This window comes from Pipra filicauda, unplaced genomic scaffold (assembly GCF_003945595.2).
Source record: "Pipra filicauda isolate LSUMZ 115617 unplaced genomic scaffold, ASM394559v2 scaffold213_size2393758_pilon, whole genome shotgun sequence".
Classification (NCBI taxonomy): Eukaryota; Metazoa; Chordata; class Aves; order Passeriformes; family Pipridae; genus Pipra; species Pipra filicauda.
Genome location: NW_024104325.1, coordinates 625,058 through 647,059, shown reverse-complemented (window position 1 = coordinate 647,059; position 22,002 = coordinate 625,058). Strand labels below are relative to the sequence as shown.

Genomic DNA, 22,002 nt, shown 5'->3' with positions numbered 1-22,002 from the left:
GCCTGGAGCGTGTATATGACACGGGTCTTCAACCCAGAACTCTAATCTTGCATCTGGGACACAGGTCTGGACTTGGAATGGTGGCTGTGTTTCTTTAAAATGCCTGTCTGGACCAGAGAGTGCAGGGGGAAGAGTAAAGCTTCTAAAATGCTAAATGCTTCTCTCCTAATGCATATTTTCTCTTGAAGCCAGGTAAACACCACACAATGACCATAGGCACTAAAAGTGGTCTTCTAAGGTGGTGGTGTTTGTGTCAGGTGCCAAACATAGCCTGACTCCTGCAACTATAAAAATCAATCACAACAACAGATAAAATCAACTCCAAATGAAGTGCTTTCCATCTGGCTACCAAGGAAATGATTGTTTGTTTCTAAGGGACAGTCAGGGGGCTGAGGTTTGGGAATGGTGCTGTTCGGGCCGTCACCAGAATTTGCAGCTGTAGATGAAACTCCACCACCATCTGCTGGACACACTGGAGATGGGCTCGTCTGTGTTTGGCTATGAGCAAAATGACAAAAACCCTCTAAAGAAAAAAGTTTAAAATGCTGGGACCAAAGTCCTTAGTCCCGTTTTCCAGCCATTGGGAATTTTTTTGTACCCATGGACATAAGTGGCAACTACACATCTCCTTTGGAAAGTCTGATTTTATTTCATTTTATTGTAGATAGATCTGAGAGGCAATTCTTACAAATACAGTCTGAATGCAAAAGCAGGCAAACAGTGGGGGAAGAGTGTTTCTTTAGGCAATTTAAACAAAAACTCTTATGTTGTTTATACAGTAGTGAGCAGTCAGACTCAAGGTTAACCTATTGTATGAGAACGAGTTGGGAGAAAGAAATCACTGTACCAGAGCAGATAGAGGACATTGCAGTAGTCACACAGCACTAACAGGGAGAACTGAATGTTTTGTATCAAAGAGAATCACCCTGAGCTAGTTGGATCAGGAGTCTCCCTGTGCCTCCCCTCCCTTCATTTATTCCCACCTGCTGTGATGATGTTGGGCAGCCAGGACCTGCCCAGGCTGTAGCCCTCAGTGCTTGCCACATGCTCCATCCCTGCTGTGCTATGGCTGAGCAGGTGCTGCTTGTCCACTCCAGGGGCAGGAATGGGGAGAGGTGCCCAGCACAGGATGCACCTCGGGATTGCCAGCACAGCAGGGCACAGCTCTGTGCACGTTCACACCAATGCAACCACAGAGGCCCTGGCCCATCCTCCATCCCTGCCCTGAGGGCCTGGGAGCACCTCCTGGGCACCAAAGGGCTTTCTAATAAACATAGAGCATTAAGTGGTCTTCCCAGAAACACATTTAGAGAATATTTAAGAGCCATGTGCTGAGTTCCGTATCTCCATGTATCAGACCAACATCCCTCCAATCCTCCAATGCACAGTCCTCCCGACACTCCCTGCCCTCTCAGCTCCTCACCTCTTCTCATGACTTACAACAGCCTGGTCACTTCCCTGGGGTTTACCTCCAGGAGGTCCTGCATATCCAAAATTTCCTGCACCAAACCAACCTTCCAGCTTATGCCGAGTCTGCAGCAGGGCACGACACACCAGGCTATTGCACCAGCAATGTCTCAGGCCTGCTGCATCATTTAGATCTGATTCTTTAATAAATGAGGAAGTGAGGCTTTAATAAAAGATAAGGGAGCCTTGGACTGCCTCGCTCAGACTAATCCTTTAATGGTTGAAAATGATAGACAAGCTGCTCCAATTTCTTATCTAGCATTTTGCTTTGAATTATTAATAACCAATTTGTACTTAATTTACTTAGTTCAGAAAATCAACTACATGTGTCACTGATTCCAACATTTTTCATTTTTATTGCCTTCTGTATCGACAAAGGGATAATTTCACATAAACCAACTGAAAAACAAAAACACACACACACACAACCTCCTGCCCTGGTTTGCTCTCCCAACTCTCTGGAGTATATCCAGAAATACCAGCTTCTAATATTTCTATGCTTCTTGGCTTCAGACTTCCTTAAACTACAACTGGGGTTAATGAATACAGCTGGTAAATGGATAGAATCCCCCTAATATTTAAACCAGTTTTCCTAGACTCCTGGACAAAAAGAAACATTTTGGGGTAAAAGGGACAGAATCTGAAGTTTTGAAGGGAAAAATGGAGGAGTTTTAAAACTAAGCACCAGAATTAAATCACACTATAATTAAGTATTACAAAAATGTAAACACATGTCTAAACTTCCTCATCTCTTCATCTTTCTCATCTCCTAGAGAATTCATTTTATTACATGTAATGATAAATTTTGGGGGAGGTTAAAAAATATTTTTCAAAGACTGTGCCCTGTGGTAGGGCTTCGTCAAAACGTAATTTCTTCTCATATAACATATAATTCCACAGCATAAAAGTACATCTCATTAAGTCAAGTTGATTATTTTCAAAAATAACAAATAACACTTATTCAGGAAAACAAATATTACTGGACTAATCAAGCTGGTCTCCAAAAGGAAGAGAAGGTTAATTACAACGACAGGAGAATGAAATGTCACAAACATTTCAAATGCAAATGTTTTTTTGAAAGATTTTATAGAAAACTTTTGATAAAAAGTTTGTTCTACAGTTTCAGCCCCAAAACTAAACAAAGCCACTACTTCAATGCAAAGTTTTTCTTCCAATTTCTTTCCCAAACACCTTGCCAAAATAAGAAAGCACAGGGAGAAACATACCTGCTTTTTAACACATCAATTTTAAGGATTTTCTGATAGAAAAAAAAAGGATAAAAAATACTCATTAATTTTAATTAACATGTCTGGATTTTCAAGTACCTTATTTTTATATTCTGGGGGCTCTGTTTGAATGAGAAAGCTGAGTCACCCAAGAAATAATTGCTGTTAAGAAAGATAATGATAAGGACCTGGGAACAGGAACAATCACCGGGATGATGAGTGCCTGAACTTGTAGCACACTGGAAGAAGAAACTGGGGAAACTGGAAGCTATAAATGGCCAGCCAGACAGTGAGACAAAGGGAGCAAATTGTAGTCAAAGGTGCTGAATTATGGTAATTAAGTTTAATGAAGGAGAAAAATCAACACAGAAAAAGGCTTTTACAGCTTTCCGACAGGTAGTAGTTTAATTGGTTCTCTCCATTCTGCAGAAAAAAGAGGAAGTCTGATTCAAAAAGAGTTGAGCACTGTGGCCAAAATTAGGCTTCAGCTACATTTAAAAAACACATACATTAACATGGCCATAAGGTGAGCCTGTGAAACTTTTCACAGATACCCAAAACACTTAACTGGGAAACAACCAATCCATCACCTCTTCCTTAGCCTCATCTGAAGAAGGACAACAAATCAAAGGTGTGACACTGGTTTCATAGAGATGCTCCAGCTAACAGTTAACAAGCCATTTTGGGTACCAATTACATAGCAACCAGTACACACACAGTACAGAGCTCTCTAAAAGAAGCTGCTTAAGCATTTTTGGGGAGGATCATGAAAAGTCTTCCAAAGAAAATCCATTATGCTAAAATAGCGACCTGTCAATTCTGTGGCATTTATAAATGTTGTTTTCTTTGGGTAGATACAATCACTGGAGCCAGAACTCCAGAGATAACACAACAGTCAAGGCACTAGTAAACCCAAAACTCATGGAAAGCCAAGTGGTATTTCCTATTTCCAAAGCAGTGCCAGAGTTAAACTGTAAACCGTTAACAGATTACAGGGTTAATTTCTAATTTATTATTGCAATCTGGAGCAGTCTGGAAGGTGAAATGCCAGGGACAGGATTCCTCACTCCTTTTCCAGTCACCAGGGATTTTACTGCTGACAGAGGTAGGAGGCACCAACCCATCCCTCCGTGAAAATGCTCACACAACACTCAAGACAGAGCAGAGCCAGAGTGATGTGATCTGGTTTCTTCCCTAGTCCCTTCCTGCTCCCTGCTGGCACTCCATCTGCTTTTTGCCCAGCAGAGACACTAAGCAAACATTTTTACAAAACAACCTTAGTAACTAATAGCTATACAATAATTAACTAAATAGCCTTTGTTTCATTAACTGTCAATGCTTTGTGACAGATGAAATCTGAAAGTCTCTTCGGAATTTATGGTCTCTCAGGTCTGAACTCTGGCATAACACACAGCAGTGAACATTTCACACATATTTCTTCAGAAAGAGATAGGAAGCCTCTTATTCTAAGGACAGCATCAACTATGAAACTTTTTGAACAATTACATTAAGAGGTTGACCAACTCAAAGAATAATAAATAAGGACAACAACTCTTGCACAGCAATTGCAAAGCGCTAAGAACATCTATAAATGAAGACTGAAAAGAAAATGTTTCAAGCAGCAATTCAGATCAATGTGGATCCTACCTTGAAAATACAGGGCTGCTGAAAACATGGTGTACCATAAGAGAACAAAGCAGAGAGCTCAAAGCAATGATCCTTCTAAGTAAGCCTGACAAGCTTTTATTATAGAAAAACTGAATTAAGCAAAAACTAGAGATAAGTGTTTTATCTGACATTTGGGATTTCAAAAGACTGAGAAATAGGAAGACATTTACAGAAAGAATAAAATGTAAGGTCATCACCAACAAGAATTGGGTTTTATTCAAGCTATTGGCAATAATTGAATTTTAAGTTTCCTGCTTCAGCCTAGAGTTGTCAATTAGGCAAGCCTTGCTTGCATGTGAACATTGCTAGAGGCCTCTTAAAGAATCAGCTGATTATAACTTTTTTTTTTCCTGAAGAGTGAAGCAGCATCCCTCCTTCTCAATTTAGGTAATGATCATCTATGCAGGTTTTATTATATTAAAGCCTCACTCCAATTAATTCACATTTCCAGATGCTGTCACAATTGCTGACAGGTGCTTATTGAACTCCAGGTCAGCTTGAAATCACCACAAGAAGGCACAGTCTGCAGCATCAGAGCCATCCCAGGCTCCTGCATGACACAGACACTCCCCCAGGAGGCGAGAGGAACTCCAGAAGAACTCCATGTACAAGAGCCTTGCAGGGATGGGGAAACAGAGAAGCAAAATGGCACTTCCATTTCACAACAAAAGAGACAGCGGCTCAGGAGTCAAGATGTCACCTCAATCTGCTCTTTAAATGGCTCTGCTCCAGCACATACACTGTTAAGAGATACATCTACAATGAAAGCTTTTCATGGTTTAATTTCAGAAACTCCCTGCAGTGGGACAAAGTTAGTGAATGAATTATCTCAGCAAGTTATTTAAAAAAAACTCAATTAAACAGACAGAAAAAAACCCAAAAACAAAAACAAAAGAACACAAGAGCTTGTCAAATGTCATATTACCAAACAGTTTAATTTATTAAAATGACTCCAGTACACCTCTGTGCTTCTAAAACAGACACAGCATTACACATAACAGGTAAAATGTGGTAACATTCTCAAGTCAGCAGTTCCTGGCTCAGTAGCACAGAAACACAAAAGCAACAGTATCTTATATCACCTCCCAGCTCAACCTTCTTCTACATTGGTGACTGGGATGCTTCTCTGTGGAGCAGGCAGTTGAATGCAAGTGTGTGCATATGCTTCCTAATCAGAGATGGGTGAGTAAAGCCCTATGCTGTCAACGGGAAGGCAGCTGTGCCTCTGACCTCAGTGTCAGTAAAAAGTAAATACACAACCAAGACTATGATCAGTGGGGCCCTGGATTGCTGTGGAGGCACAGCAAGTGGAATTCTACATTTCCATCACTCTAAAAACGTGAGATCTACAGGATATGTATGGAAAGATTAATTTTCTCATATCATGAAAGATCCTGGCCCAAAAAGACTTGCACACCTGAGTATTATGCTCATATGAATGACGAGATTCGTGTAAGTCTTTATAAGAGTCTTAAAATACATTTGTGGTAATTCAGGGCCAGTCCTTTCTTCTTTACTGGTTAACTTACTGAAATCAAGCAATGGAAACATGAGAAGTTAATAAAATCATAAGACACTGAAGGTGTAAATACAGTGCAAGTGTTGGGTTTAGTTTTTGACTGTTACAGCCTTATAATTTTATATTCTGTGCTTTAATTTGAGGGAAAAGCATAGATGTTGTGTGTCATAACATACACACTTGCATATATACATGTATACATACACATTTGCAGCAGAATGCAAAGGCTTCCAGTGGCATATGATTCGTAGTACCCATCTCTCACATGCAGGTTTTTTTCATATAAAATAACCCAATTTTAGAGGTGCCCCCTCCCTCTGCATATATAAGCATTCATTATTGCGTATTCACATGCATTATTGCCCTACCCACTCACTGATTTATATTAACCAGATTTATTTTTTTAATTTTTTTTTTAATATAAGCCATAAAGTATCTTAGTTGCAACACCTAGCCAGAACACTCCAGTGACCACAGTACTCCTGGGTTTTGTGGTAACTAATACCTCCGTTGGCAAAACATATTAATAAAATGCCCCAAGTTTTGTTTGCTTCATATTGCTTCATTTTTAAAAAACTTTTATGTACAATCTTCGCTGTTAGTACACTCCAGATTTACTGAAATGCAGTAAACTATGAGAGCTTGTTATTCAGAAGCACCTAGTCTTTTTCTGACATGAAATAGAAGCCATCAGCAACAAACGTATGGAGAATTCATCAGGTGAAGGAACGGTGTACGTCAGTAAATATGAGATGAAACTGCTTCCTAAACAGTTAGTAGACTTCACAAAAACTATGTGTGATGTAGTCACTGTCCTGCTGAGACAGCAGAAGGACATAAGAACACAAGCGACTCCAGGGTCAGTGTTTATCCATATTAACGTAGCTTTGGTTCAGAAATTCTTTAAGTGTTGTAGAGCACCTGGTTTAGTGACAAAACACGTGCGTCTCACAGTGCTAACAGTATAATGCTAACAAACTATAAACTGCAGGTTTCAAATATTAATAGCATTTAATAAAAAAATTTACAGAAATATTCTTGTTGACAAATGCGCAGTACAAATGCAAGGTCCTCGGCCACAAAGTCTAATTTCTGTGCATCAGTTTTGTGCTGGCATAACAGTGCAAGTGCTGGGATTCAAGTATGCTTTTCCATATTTATGTTAAGCAACAGAGATTACATGATGAAGTTTGGGGGATTTTCTGCTCATAAGGCCAGGACATGAGAATCAAGCAAAGCAATGCAGCAATTGAAATGTTTGATTTCCCTCATCTGGAAGTACCACCTCATCTAGAAGGCAATCTAAAGGAGGGAAAACACATTTCACAAGCAAACCAGCTTCACATACCACCAAGGTACTGCTTCAGCTGGATCAGTTGTACTAAAATACAGGACTACAAGTTGCAATCTAATCTCCACTCACATGAAGAGAAGATGAAATCTACAGTGCAAGTCCTCCATGCAATAGGATCAAATTGCAAGACTAGAGTCCTGTTTCATAGGACCGAATTTATTAATCATTCAGTTTTGCTTATGAATTATACTTTTTTTGTCAGTTAGATCACAGTCAAAAGTACATTGTTTATATTTCTGGGTTTCTAGAGGTACTACTTCATGCCAATTCAGATCTGTTCAGCAACAGAATACAACATGAACATTTGTTTCCAAAGAATTGCAGAAGTTATTGCTGAAATTTTCAGAGCCAAAATTAAAAACTATTTCACCAAATCAAGTCTTTACTCCACTTAAAAAAAAATCTGACATCCTATTAATTAAAAAAACCAACCAAACAAAAAACTCCCCAAACTTAACAGTTATTTTCAATTAAATAATAATCTATGATATTCACATTCAGGCAACTGTCTCCTGACTTTCATCTGGTTGAGTGACAGATGCCACAAAAAAAACAAGAACACTACTCTCACATTCTTCCTGACAGCAGTGATTAGTGCAATTTACCACTGCACTACACAGCTCTAACAGTGCAAGGTGTGCCTGCTGACGTTTCTCACAATCTTCTGCTACATGATCGTTATTCTCAGATGTCTGTAACCGTAGTTCTCATTAGAATTTTGGCATTTATGTTAACATTTATGAAAAACTATGGCTTTATCCACAAAATATATAGCCTGCCTAAGCAAAAATTTTAAACCATTTATTTAAAATAAAACAGAATTGGAATGAAAGTTACTTGTTTATGCCATAAGCTGTGTTGCCACTAAACTCAAGATCTCAGGGCTAGCTACAGATCACTAAGGTGTGTACTTGTGTATCTGTTACAGTCTTTAAAAGTATATTTAAAATGTAACACTGATAAAACTTCACTCTTCATTTTACATCTAATTCTAATAATTTATCTTATTTTTTGCAATTTGTTTAATTACTTGTATCCAAAGTGTCATCTGAGTATCGCTGTATTACAACAGGACTGGGACTGTAAGAAACCCATAAATGCATATGTAAGAAGGCACTTGTCTTCCAGTAGTTCAAGTCAGAGAAGGCCTTACCCGGACAGTGGCACCTTACACTTTGAAGAATTAGCAAATGTCCCCAGGCTTTGCCACAGTCTCAAAACCTGTCTTCGTGTCCCTGGACAAGGTGCTGTATGTGGTCTATAATACCATGAAGCTCATGACGAATTCCAGTAGTTTTTGCCTGTTGCGCTGAGGTAGGAATGTCGTGCTTAGTTCCAAAATGGTGTCTTTGCTTTGCTTCGTCTGTTTGAAAACCTAAAGCACAGCATGAACATATGTGAGTATCACCACGTTAAAGGAATCTCCTTCCTTTTGTGATTAAAATTTTACAGCCTATACTAAGTTTTCCCTCATCTACAAGACTTTTTTTTTTTCCTTCCTTGAAGGCTTAGATGGCAATGCCTTTAGGTGTTCAAGTGGTATGGAAGAAGAGAAACTCAGAAATAAGTACATTGTATGATAAACAGCCAACTCTTAACAGCGAGAGGTAAAACACCCAATTAAAAGACATCTGAATTGAAAGTGTGAGCACTTTGAAAACAAGAATTCAGATGCTATGCTCTACGTGGACGCTCAGCAGATGCTACCTAGTTTCACTTCTTTTAGTTTATCTTGCTTCTGGAAAATGATGGATTCGATACACGCTTTCTTCACAGCTCTTACATTTACAGGAAGATACCTTTACTATAGGCCACCTATTTTTAGATTATTTAACACATCAGAACTTAAACACAGAGGTTTGAAATCCCATATCTAGCAAAATTTTGCCTAAATGATACTTTCAAAATTATAATGCTAAATCACATTCGGAATCCAGGAAGCCATGTCATTCTGATGAAGGAAAAATGCTTCACTTACAAAATCCAAAGAGGTGATTTAAAATTCAAAATGCTACTGGTAATGTGCAAAATTTAATGTTTATTTTAAAGAACGCCTGTATCCTCATGGTGGACACTGGAGGTCTACAAGGATGGTTCTGCTGTAGATCAATCACTGCTAAGCCAAAATTCAGTAACTAATGCTTTTTTTAAGATTTAAGTAGTCTTCAAAATTAAATTTAGATGTTACTAAGCACAGAACATGCTCTCAGCCTTTCAGTTCAATAGGGACATGGAGTAGAGCAGAGGGACTTCATTTTCTGTGAATAAAAATGTCTGGTCACCCAGCCATCAAGACAGGTCTTCCCAGGGGCAAGGAATGCCCTGTTCTGCAACTTGTGCTCTTTCTTTTACAGCCCTGAGCCCGAAGTAACCAAAATGCTCAAAACCCACAATACATTTCCACACACACATTCACTAACTTTAAACTGCCACTGAAGAGATGTCTTTAAATGTCAAAATTGTGCTCATTATTAAAATGAAACTTAACAGTCACCAGATTTGAGCACCAAACACTTACCCCAATGTCCTTGAACACTTTCACTGCATTTTTCACATGACTGTAGGTAGCACTCTCAGCTGCAAGAAAGAAAACCAAGGGATAAACAAACTGCAATTTAATTTGGGCTACCTTGTAGTAGGAAGAATAGAATGACTCAATTCCAGTTCCAAATCCAGTTTAACATACCATACACAGCAACATTCTTCTCCGTCCTGCTTATTAAGTGCTTGTGTAGCTTTTGAATATATTCAGATTCTAAAACAGGACCACTAAAATTGTGCACAAAGATGACAGCAGAGCTATATGCCTCCAGTAAAGGTCCCAGTAATCTCTGCAGGAAAGTGATGTACTGCTGGTGCTCTTGAGACTGGCTCACCTAAGAAAAGGCAACAAAAGGTTCAGTGACAGAGACCAGCAGAAACAACATAAGATCTCCAAGACAGAACATGGCAAAATGGCAGCCAAAATAATTCTTTGTACAAAAAGGAGTATGGGGGCACAGAACATTATGGAAGCATAGCAAAAAGGCAGTTTACCATGAGGCACAGAACAGGCAATGCACATCACAGATTGATGCTGTTTTTTCTCCTCTGAGGTATAACTATTTTTCTAAGTTAAAATTAAAGACATCATACTGTTCTACAGCCAAAAGAAGGGTTGCCATGCAATCACAGATATGGACAGATGTTTTCAATTGTTAACAAGATATCCTAAAGAGTGTTTGTCAGCTCTGTGAGAAAACTGGTAACATACCTAAATTCAACATGAGCAATCTATGAAGAGAAATATAGGCTGAATATAAATACCAGCTCAATGTGCCCATTTTAGAGTGCATGCAGTCAGTAAAGACTAAAACTAAGATACTTGAGTATTTATCAGTTTTCATGACTCTAATAATTGCTATTTCATGACTCTAATAATTGCATCTCCCTAAAAGATTATTTGATGTTTCTTCAGCTGTTTTCCTTGTGTAAAGGACAGAAAGGTATTTTGCTGACTGTACAAAAATACTACAGGTTAACACTGCAAACCAACAAAATAATAATAATAAAAACAAACAAACAAAACAAAAAAAACACCAAAACCAACCAACCAAAAAAAAAAATTATAATTACCAATCCTAAATGAGCACAGTAGTTTGTATCTCTCACAACAGAGTTCAATATTATTAGCCTTATAGAAATAATACCTTCAGGTAGCAATCTCTCTGCTCTTCTCCAAAATCACTGTCTTCATCTTCCTCGTCACTTCTCCAAGATAATGGCTCAGGGAGTTTTTTATTCCATTGATGTTCTGTAAGACTGGGGCTAACATCCTCCTGATCATCCTGCTTAAATTTGAAAGACAAGGTGGTAAATAGGTAAAAGGTCCAAATCCAAGCAAGCAATAGGGTTTTTTTATAACCTCATCTGACTAAACCAGTCAGTTTATTAACTAATATTTAATGGAAGCAGGTGAGACTCAATTATAGAAAGCATTGAGAAGGGAGAAGAGACATTTGGTGAAAAAAAGGTTTTTCTTTAGTTTCCCTGTCGCTTTAAAGTTAAAATCTTTGCAAGTGTTGCTGAATCTTCCTACCAGAGGTCATGCAGTAGCAGCTGCCAAGCAAGTGTTTTCAGCTGTGTTAGGACAGACAGTTGAGAAGCCCTCTGGTTGTGGTGTTCCTAACCTCTGTACTACAGTTGCCTCAGAGTAGTAAACTCTGTGTTATTGTATTACAATAGCTAAAAACTCAATGTAGAATGCTACAAGTTGCTGTTTGAAAGTAGTAACTTATTGCCTCTAATGATGATGCTCTTGCATTTGTCCCCAAGTGAGATATGGGCTGGAACAGAATGAGTCAGTTTAAATCAAGAAGGCCACAAATTATTTAAAGCTTGATTATGTTGAGGCAGGTGTGTCAGAAGTTCAGGGCTACAATAAATGAGGTTCCACAGAAATACTCCACCTGACCAATGAATGTTTGATGCAACATTCAATTTTAACAATGCATCTTCAGAAATGAGTTTTAGAGATATTAAACACACACTCAGAAGAACAAGAGAGACCTTAGCATCAGTCATTCACCATTATTTGTTTTGCTCAAAGCAGCAGAATAGGAAGGTTTTTCAAAGTTCAGCATTGCTGAGTCAAAAAGGAAATACTGCCGCATCTTTATTCCATTTAGAAATGGAAATCAGAAAACATTAAAACTAAATGGATAACAGACACGTTGTTCATGCGATTACTGTGATAATATTCATGGGAAAGAAAAAGGCCTCTGCAGCAAATGAAGAATGACATCCTTCCAGTCTTGCACCCTGATAAAATATTTTATTTTGAATGAAGCAAAGGTCATAAAATAACCTTAAAAATAAATCCCAAAGAGATCACTATGTGTTAGGAACATTTTTTAGTTTTTGAAGTAAACATTAAAATCACAGGAGAAGAATTTTTTAAAAAAACATGGGTCAGTCAGGCTCAATTTAACGGGAAATTGATTGATGTGTTAATGTCAGCAGTAAACTGAAATCATTACAAGGGACAGAAGCTATTCACCTTTCCTAAAGAACAGGTTGTAAAACCCCCACAAGCATTGCCAGCTTCTCTGAGGTTGGGAAACAACCATTGCTTACACTGTTTGCATTGATTATGCAAATTTTTAACATTTTAAAAGCAGGTACAGAGGTCTCCCAAGTTTAAAAAATTTAATGAGGGAATATATCTCATTTTTCAGCATTCAGATGTTGCACTGGTGGTTTATGTCAGACATTACAGACAGATATTTCTATACTGCCTAACAGGTACTGTGTCACAGCTATAAACAGCGAAGTACCAGACACAAAACCATAACTTACAGAAGAACCCTGAGGACCAATTTCATGCTTGACTACACAGAACTGCACATCTACTGCTGTCCACACCTATTTTCCTCATCTGTCCCCAGGCATAGAACAGACAGGTTTCTTCCTAAATTCTGATTAGCATTAATTTTTTGATTTATCTAATGATGATTGCAATCTAATGCATGACAACACATGAGTAGTTCAGATAAAAAGGAAGCAGTAGCAACTCCAGAGGAGAATGTTTAATATTCAGGTATAACAAGTAAATAGTACCTATGGTAACAACCATTAAAACCAGAAGCATATATCAAAAGCATGCACTATGATTACAGTGAAGCAATGGCCATTAACAAACACACCAGAAGCAGCTCTAACCTCCTTTGAGACTGGAGGGCTGCAAGAAGAAAGCAGCCAAATATGTAACTCCTTTTCCTCATGATCTTTTACATTTACATTACAAGGCAAAGTGCCAGGTCCTGCACTTTGGCCACAACAACCCCCTGCAGCGCTACAGGCTGGGCATAGAGTGGCCGGAGAGCAGCCAGGCAGAAAGGGACCTGGGAGTTTGGATTGACAGGAAGCTGAACATGAGCCAGCAGTGTGCCCAGGTGGCCAAAAAGGTCAATGGCATCCTGGCCTGGATCAGGAACAGTGTGGCCAACAGGTCCAGGGAAGTGATTTTTCCCCTGTACTCAGCGCTGGTGAGGCCACAGCTCGAGTGCTGTGTCCAGTTCTGGGTCCCTTAGTTCAGGAAGGATATTGAGGTCCTGGAGCAGGAGCACCTCAATATGGAGCACCTCAAATGGAGCAGAGCAACGAGGCTGGTGAAGCAACTCGAGCACAAGTCCTATGAGGAGAGGCTGAGGGAGCTGGGGTTGTTTAGCCTGGAGAAGAGGAGGCTCAGGGGAGACCTCATCACTCTCTACAACTCCCTGACAGGAGGGGGGAGCCAGGTGGGGGTTGGTCTCTTCTCCCAGGCAGCTATCAGTAAGACAAGAGGGCATGGTCTTAAGCTCTGCCAGGGGAGGTTTAGGTTGGATATTAGGAAGAAATTCTTTACAGAGAAGGTAATCAGGCATTGGAATGGGTTGCCCAGGGAAGTGGTGGATTCTCTGTCCCTGGAGGTTTTTAAGATGAGACTGGATGTGGCACTGAGTGCCATGGCCTGGTAACCATGGCAGTGTTGGATCAAGGGTTGGACTTGATGATCTCAGAGGTCCCTTCCAACCTGGCTGATTCTATGATTCTATGATTTTCTTGCTTCTTCCTGGAGGGTGCCAAGGTTTGTTTACAGTGCACAAAAAAAGCCTGGGAAGCAAAGATATGCTGAATTAGCTGCCCCTGCTCCTCAAGTTTTCTTTATGCTGCACACCTCTGACAGATGGCACCACAGAGTGACTCCTCTACAGTCCTGAAACTGCAACCTGTGCCAGTTGAGGAGATTTTACAGTAATTCCAAGATTTATGCAAAGGAATCAAAGAATGACAAAAGATCTGGACTCCTGATTCCTGTAGAGCAGAAAGTAAACATCCATGCAGCTATGCTGCAACTGAAAGAGCTCCAATAATAAATTAAATCCCAATTTTACAAGACAGTACAGAAACATGTGTCTTCCTTAGTAGGGTTATTGGTACAATGAATTTACACAGAGTCATTGGGCATAATGGGATGACTATATCCAAATGTCTGACACTTACAGAGAGAGGAATGAAGTAGTCTCAGTCCTGGACTTGTTGTTACAAGCTTTCAGTAACAACATATATTTAGAACAAGTCTCACAACTAAGAAGCATAAACTACCTATATAGTGTACTACTAGTACAGTATCTCTATCACTTTACCTCGGCCACCAGAAGAATGCCATATTGTATCAGTCTTTCCACAGATTCATGGCAAACTTGATAGATCACCTGGCAGGGCTGCACAACATAAAAGAAATGCAATGAAAAAAATCACATCCATTATACCCAATATAGCAACACCATTTCTTGTTCAGTATGCATGTTTTAGATACAGCAGTATTTTTCCTTTTATGCAAGTTATTAAACTTGTATCAGCATAATCCCAATGCACCCCTCTTATGTTTATCCTGGCAGACATTAGAAAAATTACAGTGAAATAGGATCTATCCAAGTTTTTTTAAGAAATGCATTACCACTGGTAGAAAGCCACATTAAATATTCTCCCCTTTTAATCGCCTCTAACCAAATTTTAGTTTGTTAACAATTCTGAAATACAACCATCATAAAACAAATCATTGAGACTCACTACGGGGATTTATTTGAAATTTAAAGGAAAGTACACTTCAAAGAAATTCCCTTATGTGTTTTGAAACTCTGAATAAAAAAATGCCAACCTCTTTTACATTGTTCGTAATCATGTAGGAAATATTTTCTTAGTTAAAAAGAAAATAATTATTAACTCTGAAAGCAAAAGGATAACATTACCAAAGAACCTCACCATCTGACATTACATTACTGCCCAGACAAAAATATTAAATTTGGCTTATGCTTCAGTAAAAAAGGCATTAGTCAAATATGAGTACAAATTTAAGAACTAATTCAAGAATCCCTAGAATTTTAAGTAATTTCTACACATAAGAAAAAAAACACCTAGCACTTAAAGTTCAAAGTACACAGTGTCTGAAAAATGAGATAACATCAGTTCTCTTCAGTGTTTTGTAACATAACAAAAAACGAAGTCAGGTCATGTTTAAAATTGCCACTCAGTACTAGGTGCGGCACACTGTGACTATTGCTTTCCTATGCAAATAAGGAATATCTTCAGAATATGGAGCCTTAGTTCCCAGCATAACTTCAATCATCTGTGTAAACTCATAGGAGCTGAGTACTCTCAAAGCCTTGTGTTTGTTTAGGTAAAAAAAAACCAACTAAATAGTTTGGGCAGAATGCAAATATAGCTGTGATGGTCTAATGACGTCAGTGACACAAAATTTGTTAAGTGGCATTAAGAAGCCCACCTTGAATTGTGGGAAGCTGAGAGAGCAGCTTTTCCTTCTCAGGAAAGGCAAGCTGCAGGCTCAGCCCAGCATCACCCACTGCAGCACTTGCATGAGCAGCAGGTGGCACTCAGTGTGTAACCCTCGATACCATTACTGTGAGACTGTACTTACAGTGAACAGATCAGAGCTGTGACACTAGCGAAAAGCATCAATTAATTTTAAAGTAACAAGCACAACAAAAATTTGACACCTGGACAATTAATGCAGTTACTTACCAAAGATACATTAAATTCATTAGAAAGCAAGTAACACAGGCTGGCAGCTTTTCGGACCAAGTGTTCTTGACTAATCAAACTGGGAGAAGCACCACTGGTGCCATTTCTGCACCTCCTACTCTGAACTGCATGAAGGCTGCAGGCTAGAGCAGAAACATAAGCAAAGTTTAATTTTCCAAAGAGTTTTATAGCAAAGGAAATGTCAAACTTTTGTTTTGCCTATTTCTAGGCCTAAAAGCAGTCAAACATTACACATGCAATTCAAGAATAAAGACAGAATTCACCACTATTTTGTGTTCAATAATGTCAGATCAAAACAGAATCTCAATAAAATGCTGCTCATCAAAGTTTTTGCCATGTTGGCAAATAGGTTTTGCCATGTTGGCTCAGAATTCTGATAGTGCCTTGCCTACGGCAGTGACCAATATACAGATACTTCCAAGAAAGATAAAGGATGAAGGGAAAAAAGAGTGGAAACATTCCACAAACAAAATGCAAGTTTACTCTAAGATTATTTGTTAGTGCAAATATGGGTTGAAGCAGGGAGCAAAAAAATATATTAAAGTAAATAAAAAACTGATGAAGTTTTTAGTGCAGATACTTTGACTTCATGGGTTTGGTAAACCCCAAAACATACCAATGACAGCCTCTTTAATGAATACATGAACTACTCCATTGCTGTAGAAGTTGAGTTCAAAGACAGCAGGTATCGTTACGCTGGGAGTGACGAAGAACTCGTTGTTTCTGCTAGTGTTCGTGATATTTACACAGTTCCCCAACAAGTGGATGGCATGCATAACAACATCATCTGAGTTCCCTGAAAATCCCAAGTCAAAGTCACGGGCTAAGACCTCCTCCTTCATGGAGAAGAAATCTTCTACCAACCTGGAAAGATCAGTTCCCTAGAAATAAAAACAGAATCACACAGTGAAACAATTGTTCTGCAGAGGAGTTTATCTGTAAACTACATAAACAGGTATATAGCAAACACATAAACAATATACTATTAATAACTCAAAGCACAACAGTTATATCAAAAAAACTGATTTTCACTGAGGTTTGCTGAAGTAGTCCCACGTGTTTTGAACTACATGCCATTATATTTTTTAAAGCCATGCAACTATTTGGGAACACAAGATTTTTGTTTGCTTCTTGGTTTATTTCACAGCCTGCAGAGACCTGAGTTGTCCTTCAAGAACATGTCAGAGATATTGTATTCCTGTTATCTATGCTATAAAATGAATGCTCAATTATCTGGGAGTATTGTAATGAACAAAACTGTTCAACTGGCTTGGAACATGAAGAAAAGTCTTTCTTCAAGCACTTCCTTTTCTTGTTTTCTGTCACAACAGCTTCAGATCACATTGTAAAATGTTTCTTTGACTCTTCTATTTCAGGAAATTGGAAATACTGCACTGATGGGAATGGTGATACTTCTTCCACAAGGAAGATTACATATCTGATCAATATTTTTCAATTTGTTCTCAAATTATGTGCAATACAAGCTTCAGTCTAGGAGGACAAGGAATTTTAGAAAAAATGTAAAACACACCTGTAGGAGAAAAAAAAATTCTTCCAAGTCCCATGCACAAGACTTGCATTAAACATTCATATCATTCTGCCATTGAGATATAATATTTTAGTACTGGGAAACAGCAAAATTAATTTGAAAATGAATGGAATAGTTTGTAGCGTATTCAACAGTGAATATGTTTTGAGATCTAAAAAAGTCTTAATGCAATAAATCAAACCCATGCATTCTTTAAAAAAAAGCATAATGTTTTGAATTACAAAGAACTATTTCCACATGAGCATTTATTATCATCCCATCAATAATGGCTTGTTTTCAAGCATCCACCAGTAACTAAAATATATGCACTCAGACTACCCGAAATATATTTTAATTTAAATGCATCTTTCTTCTTTTCAGTATCAAGTAATAGCAAAATGCATTCTTTTTTTTTTAAGTTAACAAAGCCAAAGTAATGTTTGACTATTTAAGCAACACAGAAGCCTTACCTGCCTGTGTCTGTACAGCAACAAACAGGCAACAATGTGGGTAGACATCACAGCACAGGACTTGTTAGCAGCTAGAGGTAAACAAGATAAACTTGTTAAGCACCTGAAACACTCAGAACATCATTACAAGTGAAAGAGTGCCTATTATTTAAAAAACAATAACAGTGATGTTGGCACCGAACTGTACCCACTGAATGAAACACAAAGTACGTTGTGTCTATATAGTAACAATATTTAAATAATCAAAGTATCTTGAACTAAGAAGGTCGAATAAAGCTTAAACATTTACTAAGCTAAGTACTGTTTTGTATGCATTTCTTGTACCACAAATCACAGGTCTATTGACTAAAGCATACACCATATAACCTATAAAACCTAGCAACACTGGTCCATGCAGCTAGGTGAGTTCATGAGAGTATGATCTTAAAATAATGCCATTCAGACACTCCAATAACTTCTTACATGAAGAGGTAAGAAATCAGTGTACCAGTATGACTATCAAACACTTCAGAGCACAGCAAGTTTAGTATACTAGTCCAAGCAATACAAAAGTTAGCAAAACAGACAGAACAAAAAGCTTAATCAGAAATCTAAATCAGGAAAAGAGTTCATTAAACTTTGAAGAGGAGAGAAGGAGGCAAGGGGTAGAGAATTGTCAAGAGAGCATTTGAAGTCATGAAACAATCACCTGAATGGAGTGAATTAGGAAGTATGCCATTACCAAACAGCAAATTCATTTAGTCAGCAAAACAAACCAGGTAGCTGATAGCAACCCGGTCTAGCGGAAAGTGTCCGTGCCCATGGCAACGGGCGCTGGAACTGGATGACCTTTAAGGTCCTTTCCTACCCAAACCATTCTATGATTCTGTAGTAGTGATACTCTTAACACTTACTGAACAAAATATGCTCAGCCAAGTTGGATATCAGCTCTCTTCTGAAAGGTTCACAGGTGATATCCCCGGAGTTGGGCAGCAAGGCCTCTGCGCTTTCATCCACAGTATCATTAGGTCTAAATACAGAATAAAAATTAACATGATGACATTTAGGTTTAGATTAAAATGTAAAATAACCTAGACTGATATTTTTTCATATATACTAACCAAAATAGAGCACAAAACACCACTGTAGTCTGGTAAGGGCAGAAAAATGTTCCCTGTAAGTAGCTCTACTGACTTTTACAGATTCTTTCTTCACACTAAACAACAATCTAAGATAAGACTACCAAAAGAAAAATTGCAACCCTGTTCTATGGCTATTCATGACTTTGCTGTAACACCAATTACACCCCACAGCTCTTTTCCCTTCAATGAATACGGACAACTGTAGAATAAGCAAATCTGCCTAAAAGGTGGATAGAACCCAGTCTCTCCACAAGCTAGAAATGGTCTTTTGTATCGACCTACAACTTTCTAAAGGTAAATGACTGACTTTGTCTCTACCAGGAGGACACAGGTTTGCACAGTTACAGCAGAGACCTCAACTAAAATGTGTATCTATGTAACAAATGCAGATCTAGCCCTTGACCACAGTTTTGCAGTTCTGAGTGACAGTCACCTCCTTGAGAACAAGGGGTACTCACTCACAGATCCTATTTGTTTTGTAATTATTCCAAAAATCTTGTGCAAGCTTAGTGAGGTTTAAAACAAATCCTTCACTTTTCATTAAGCATGTCATTTTTTCCCCAAGTTATTCTATAAAATTTATAATTAAACCAAGAGAGGTCACTAAAATAAAAACCAACCAAACAAAAAACAAAACCCAAACACAAAACAAAACAAAAACCCATAAACAAACAAACAAAACCCAAAAACCTTTTAAAAGCCTCCTCAAATTTATTTAAACAGAGTTCATCAGAAAAAATGAAATTCTTATAAAAAACTGCTGTTATAATTGTCTAAGCTTTTCAATTTTCTATAAACAATTAGATTACCCTTGAGGAGTTCAAGTACAGCTTGGAATGTAATGCAGAACATTAAAAAGACAAACAAACAAATCCCAACCTGTCCTCCCTCTCAACAACACACACAAAAAAAAAAATCTCTACCTTGACGGAAGTATAGCTGGTAACAAAGCTTGTTCCAAAGAAAGAGGAGCAGGCACAAGTTTTTGGCTTTGGTTGTTTACATATTCCTGTTAAAATAAGAATTGTTATTTTTTGTACTTTTCCCACTTTACTCTTGCATTCAACTGATGATATTACTATAGGAAAAAAGGCAATTAATCAAACTGCAACTGTGATTAAAAATAGCTGACACTAAAAAAGCAGTAATAAGGTCAGAGATATTAAAAGTTTTCAACAGCTTATTCATTTTTTACTTTATTTTATGCAAAAGCAAACTTCCCACATCAAGGAATCTGTACTTCATGCAAAACAATGCAATGAACACAATACATAACCCCTGTCAGCACCCTGCTGGGAACAACTCCTTTGAGACTAGCTTCTCCACGATTAAATTAATGAGAACCGCCTCATTAACATGAGTGAGAGCAAAGCCTAATACCCATTCAGAACCAACACGAAGTAATTATTGCTTGCTGCTGCTTTCCTCAAATGCCAGGATGGGGAACTTCTCCGTAGGTAAACACTGGTGTACAAACTCCAGTTGCAAGACCCCTCACAGTGACATAAGCACCCAGGAAGCAGGCAGGGCACTGCATGCTTGGAATTTTTGAATCCCAAATTTCTCAAAAGCCTCTCCTTATAGGTTAAGCATTTACACTACTCAGTTTTCAGGACTCTGTGTTCCTTCAGTTTCTGTAAAGAATGGGAAACTAAAGAGTCACTTAACCTGCTGCTCAGAAAAACAGTTCCCTCCCAGGAAAGCTGCTTAAAAGACTTTCACAGCCAGCTCACTCTCTCCTGCTTCCAAGCCTGTGCTCACAGAACTGCAGAGGCCCAAAATTAACCCCCAAAGCTCATCTGCTTTAGAAAAACCTGCAGTGACATAACCACAGTTATACTTCTGCAAATCTTAGTTAAGGCATACTTAAATGATTTATGCCATTTATCACCCTTCTGAGGTATAATAAGGAATACACAAACAAATGAGACCTGACAGAGGTTGCTGATTAGCATTTCTCTAGATTAAGAGGGCAGATAACCTTCTTTTCCTTACACTGATCCAAGAAGAATTGTTAACTCCCTACCAAGAATAGCCCAAACCTCCTCCTTGAAGTGCATTAGTATCTTTCCCTACTATGCTAATTATAATGCAGTGCAGATGGTCACAATAATTTCATGCTGTGGTAACTGAACCCTCCAAAGCTCTCCAACCTACTGCTTTTCTGAGAGAAGTAGGGCAGAAAAAAGAACACCTAATTAATTTGAATAATGTTCTAGTAGGTTGCTGTTGCAGTAGTTAATCTTATTAAAGTCACACTAAAAATAAGGCATACTGTGGCGGAATACAGATTAGTGAAATGCAGATAAGTATAGTACCAGCAGATTTTGCAGAGATCAGGGAAGATTTAAAGAGTGAAGGCAGATACTACCACACCACCACGTTCCCTGAGAAGCTACGAAACACCTATATACACAATATACTAATCATAATACTTTTATAGCTACTAATTTACTTAGCAATTTCAAAAATCTAGTGAGATAAATGCCCTTCCTCAATAATACCATATGCCATTAAATTACTTAAACTGGAAAACAGCATTCAGGCTCCTTCAACTCCTAATGTTTCTACTGCATAAAGGATTACTGCATGGTACAAGGATCATTTTAAAGATTGTTTGCTAAACAAACACAGAACCCCAGTAAGAACACTTAAACCATTTCGAAACTAACATAACCCTTTTCATCAGCTTTGAGTCTATTTCAGCTTAACACAAATGTGCCCAAAGACTCACACATTCATCAAAACAGGGGTACTTTGTCCTACCAGAATGGACTTCAGCAGATAATGCTACTGATGATAACCCACAAAGAAAAAAAGCAAAATAAATGTGCCCCATTATTGAAATATCAAAAATGTCAAAACTTCAAATGGATTTTCAAGAAGTCAAACTTACTTTTAAGGAAAATGGTTGTGCAAAATCTACTCTGACACACCCATAATTCTTCCGCAGCATTCTGAAGACTCCTCTAGCTATACTCCAAAGACTTTCATTCTTCTTAGGCTTGCCCTAGAAAACAGAGGTGGTTGTTTTGGGTTTTCTTCCACTTCACAATTAAAAGGTTA

General features: G+C 38.2%; 1 protein-coding gene across 2 annotated transcripts in view; it reads right to left on the bottom strand.

Moving 5' to 3' along the window:
- Positions 1-5,270: 5,270 nt before the first annotated feature.
- GPAM (glycerol-3-phosphate acyltransferase, mitochondrial) overlaps positions 5,271-22,002 on the bottom strand; it is a 32,990-nt gene continuing 16,258 nt past the window's right edge. The window contains exons 12-22 of one of the 2 annotated variants that reach the window (XM_027750078.2): positions 21,833-21,946; positions 19,860-19,945; positions 18,709-18,824; positions 17,816-17,886; positions 16,434-16,698; positions 15,797-15,939; positions 14,401-14,478; positions 10,924-11,064; positions 9,921-10,110; positions 9,753-9,811; positions 5,271-8,609 (exon numbers count right to left, since the gene is read on the bottom strand). In XM_027750078.2, coding sequence (XP_027605879.1) covers positions 8,493-8,609; positions 9,753-9,811; positions 9,921-10,110; positions 10,924-11,064; positions 14,401-14,478; positions 15,797-15,939; positions 16,434-16,698; positions 17,816-17,886; positions 18,709-18,824; positions 19,860-19,945; positions 21,833-21,946 — 1,380 coding nt within the window. In that variant the 3' untranslated portion in view covers positions 5,271-8,492. The remainder of the gene's footprint in view (positions 8,610-9,752; positions 9,812-9,920; positions 10,111-10,923; positions 11,065-14,400; positions 14,479-15,796; positions 15,940-16,433; positions 16,699-17,815; positions 17,887-18,708; positions 18,825-19,859; positions 19,946-21,832; positions 21,947-22,002) is intronic. The other variant, XM_027750080.2, reaches the window with a different exon arrangement.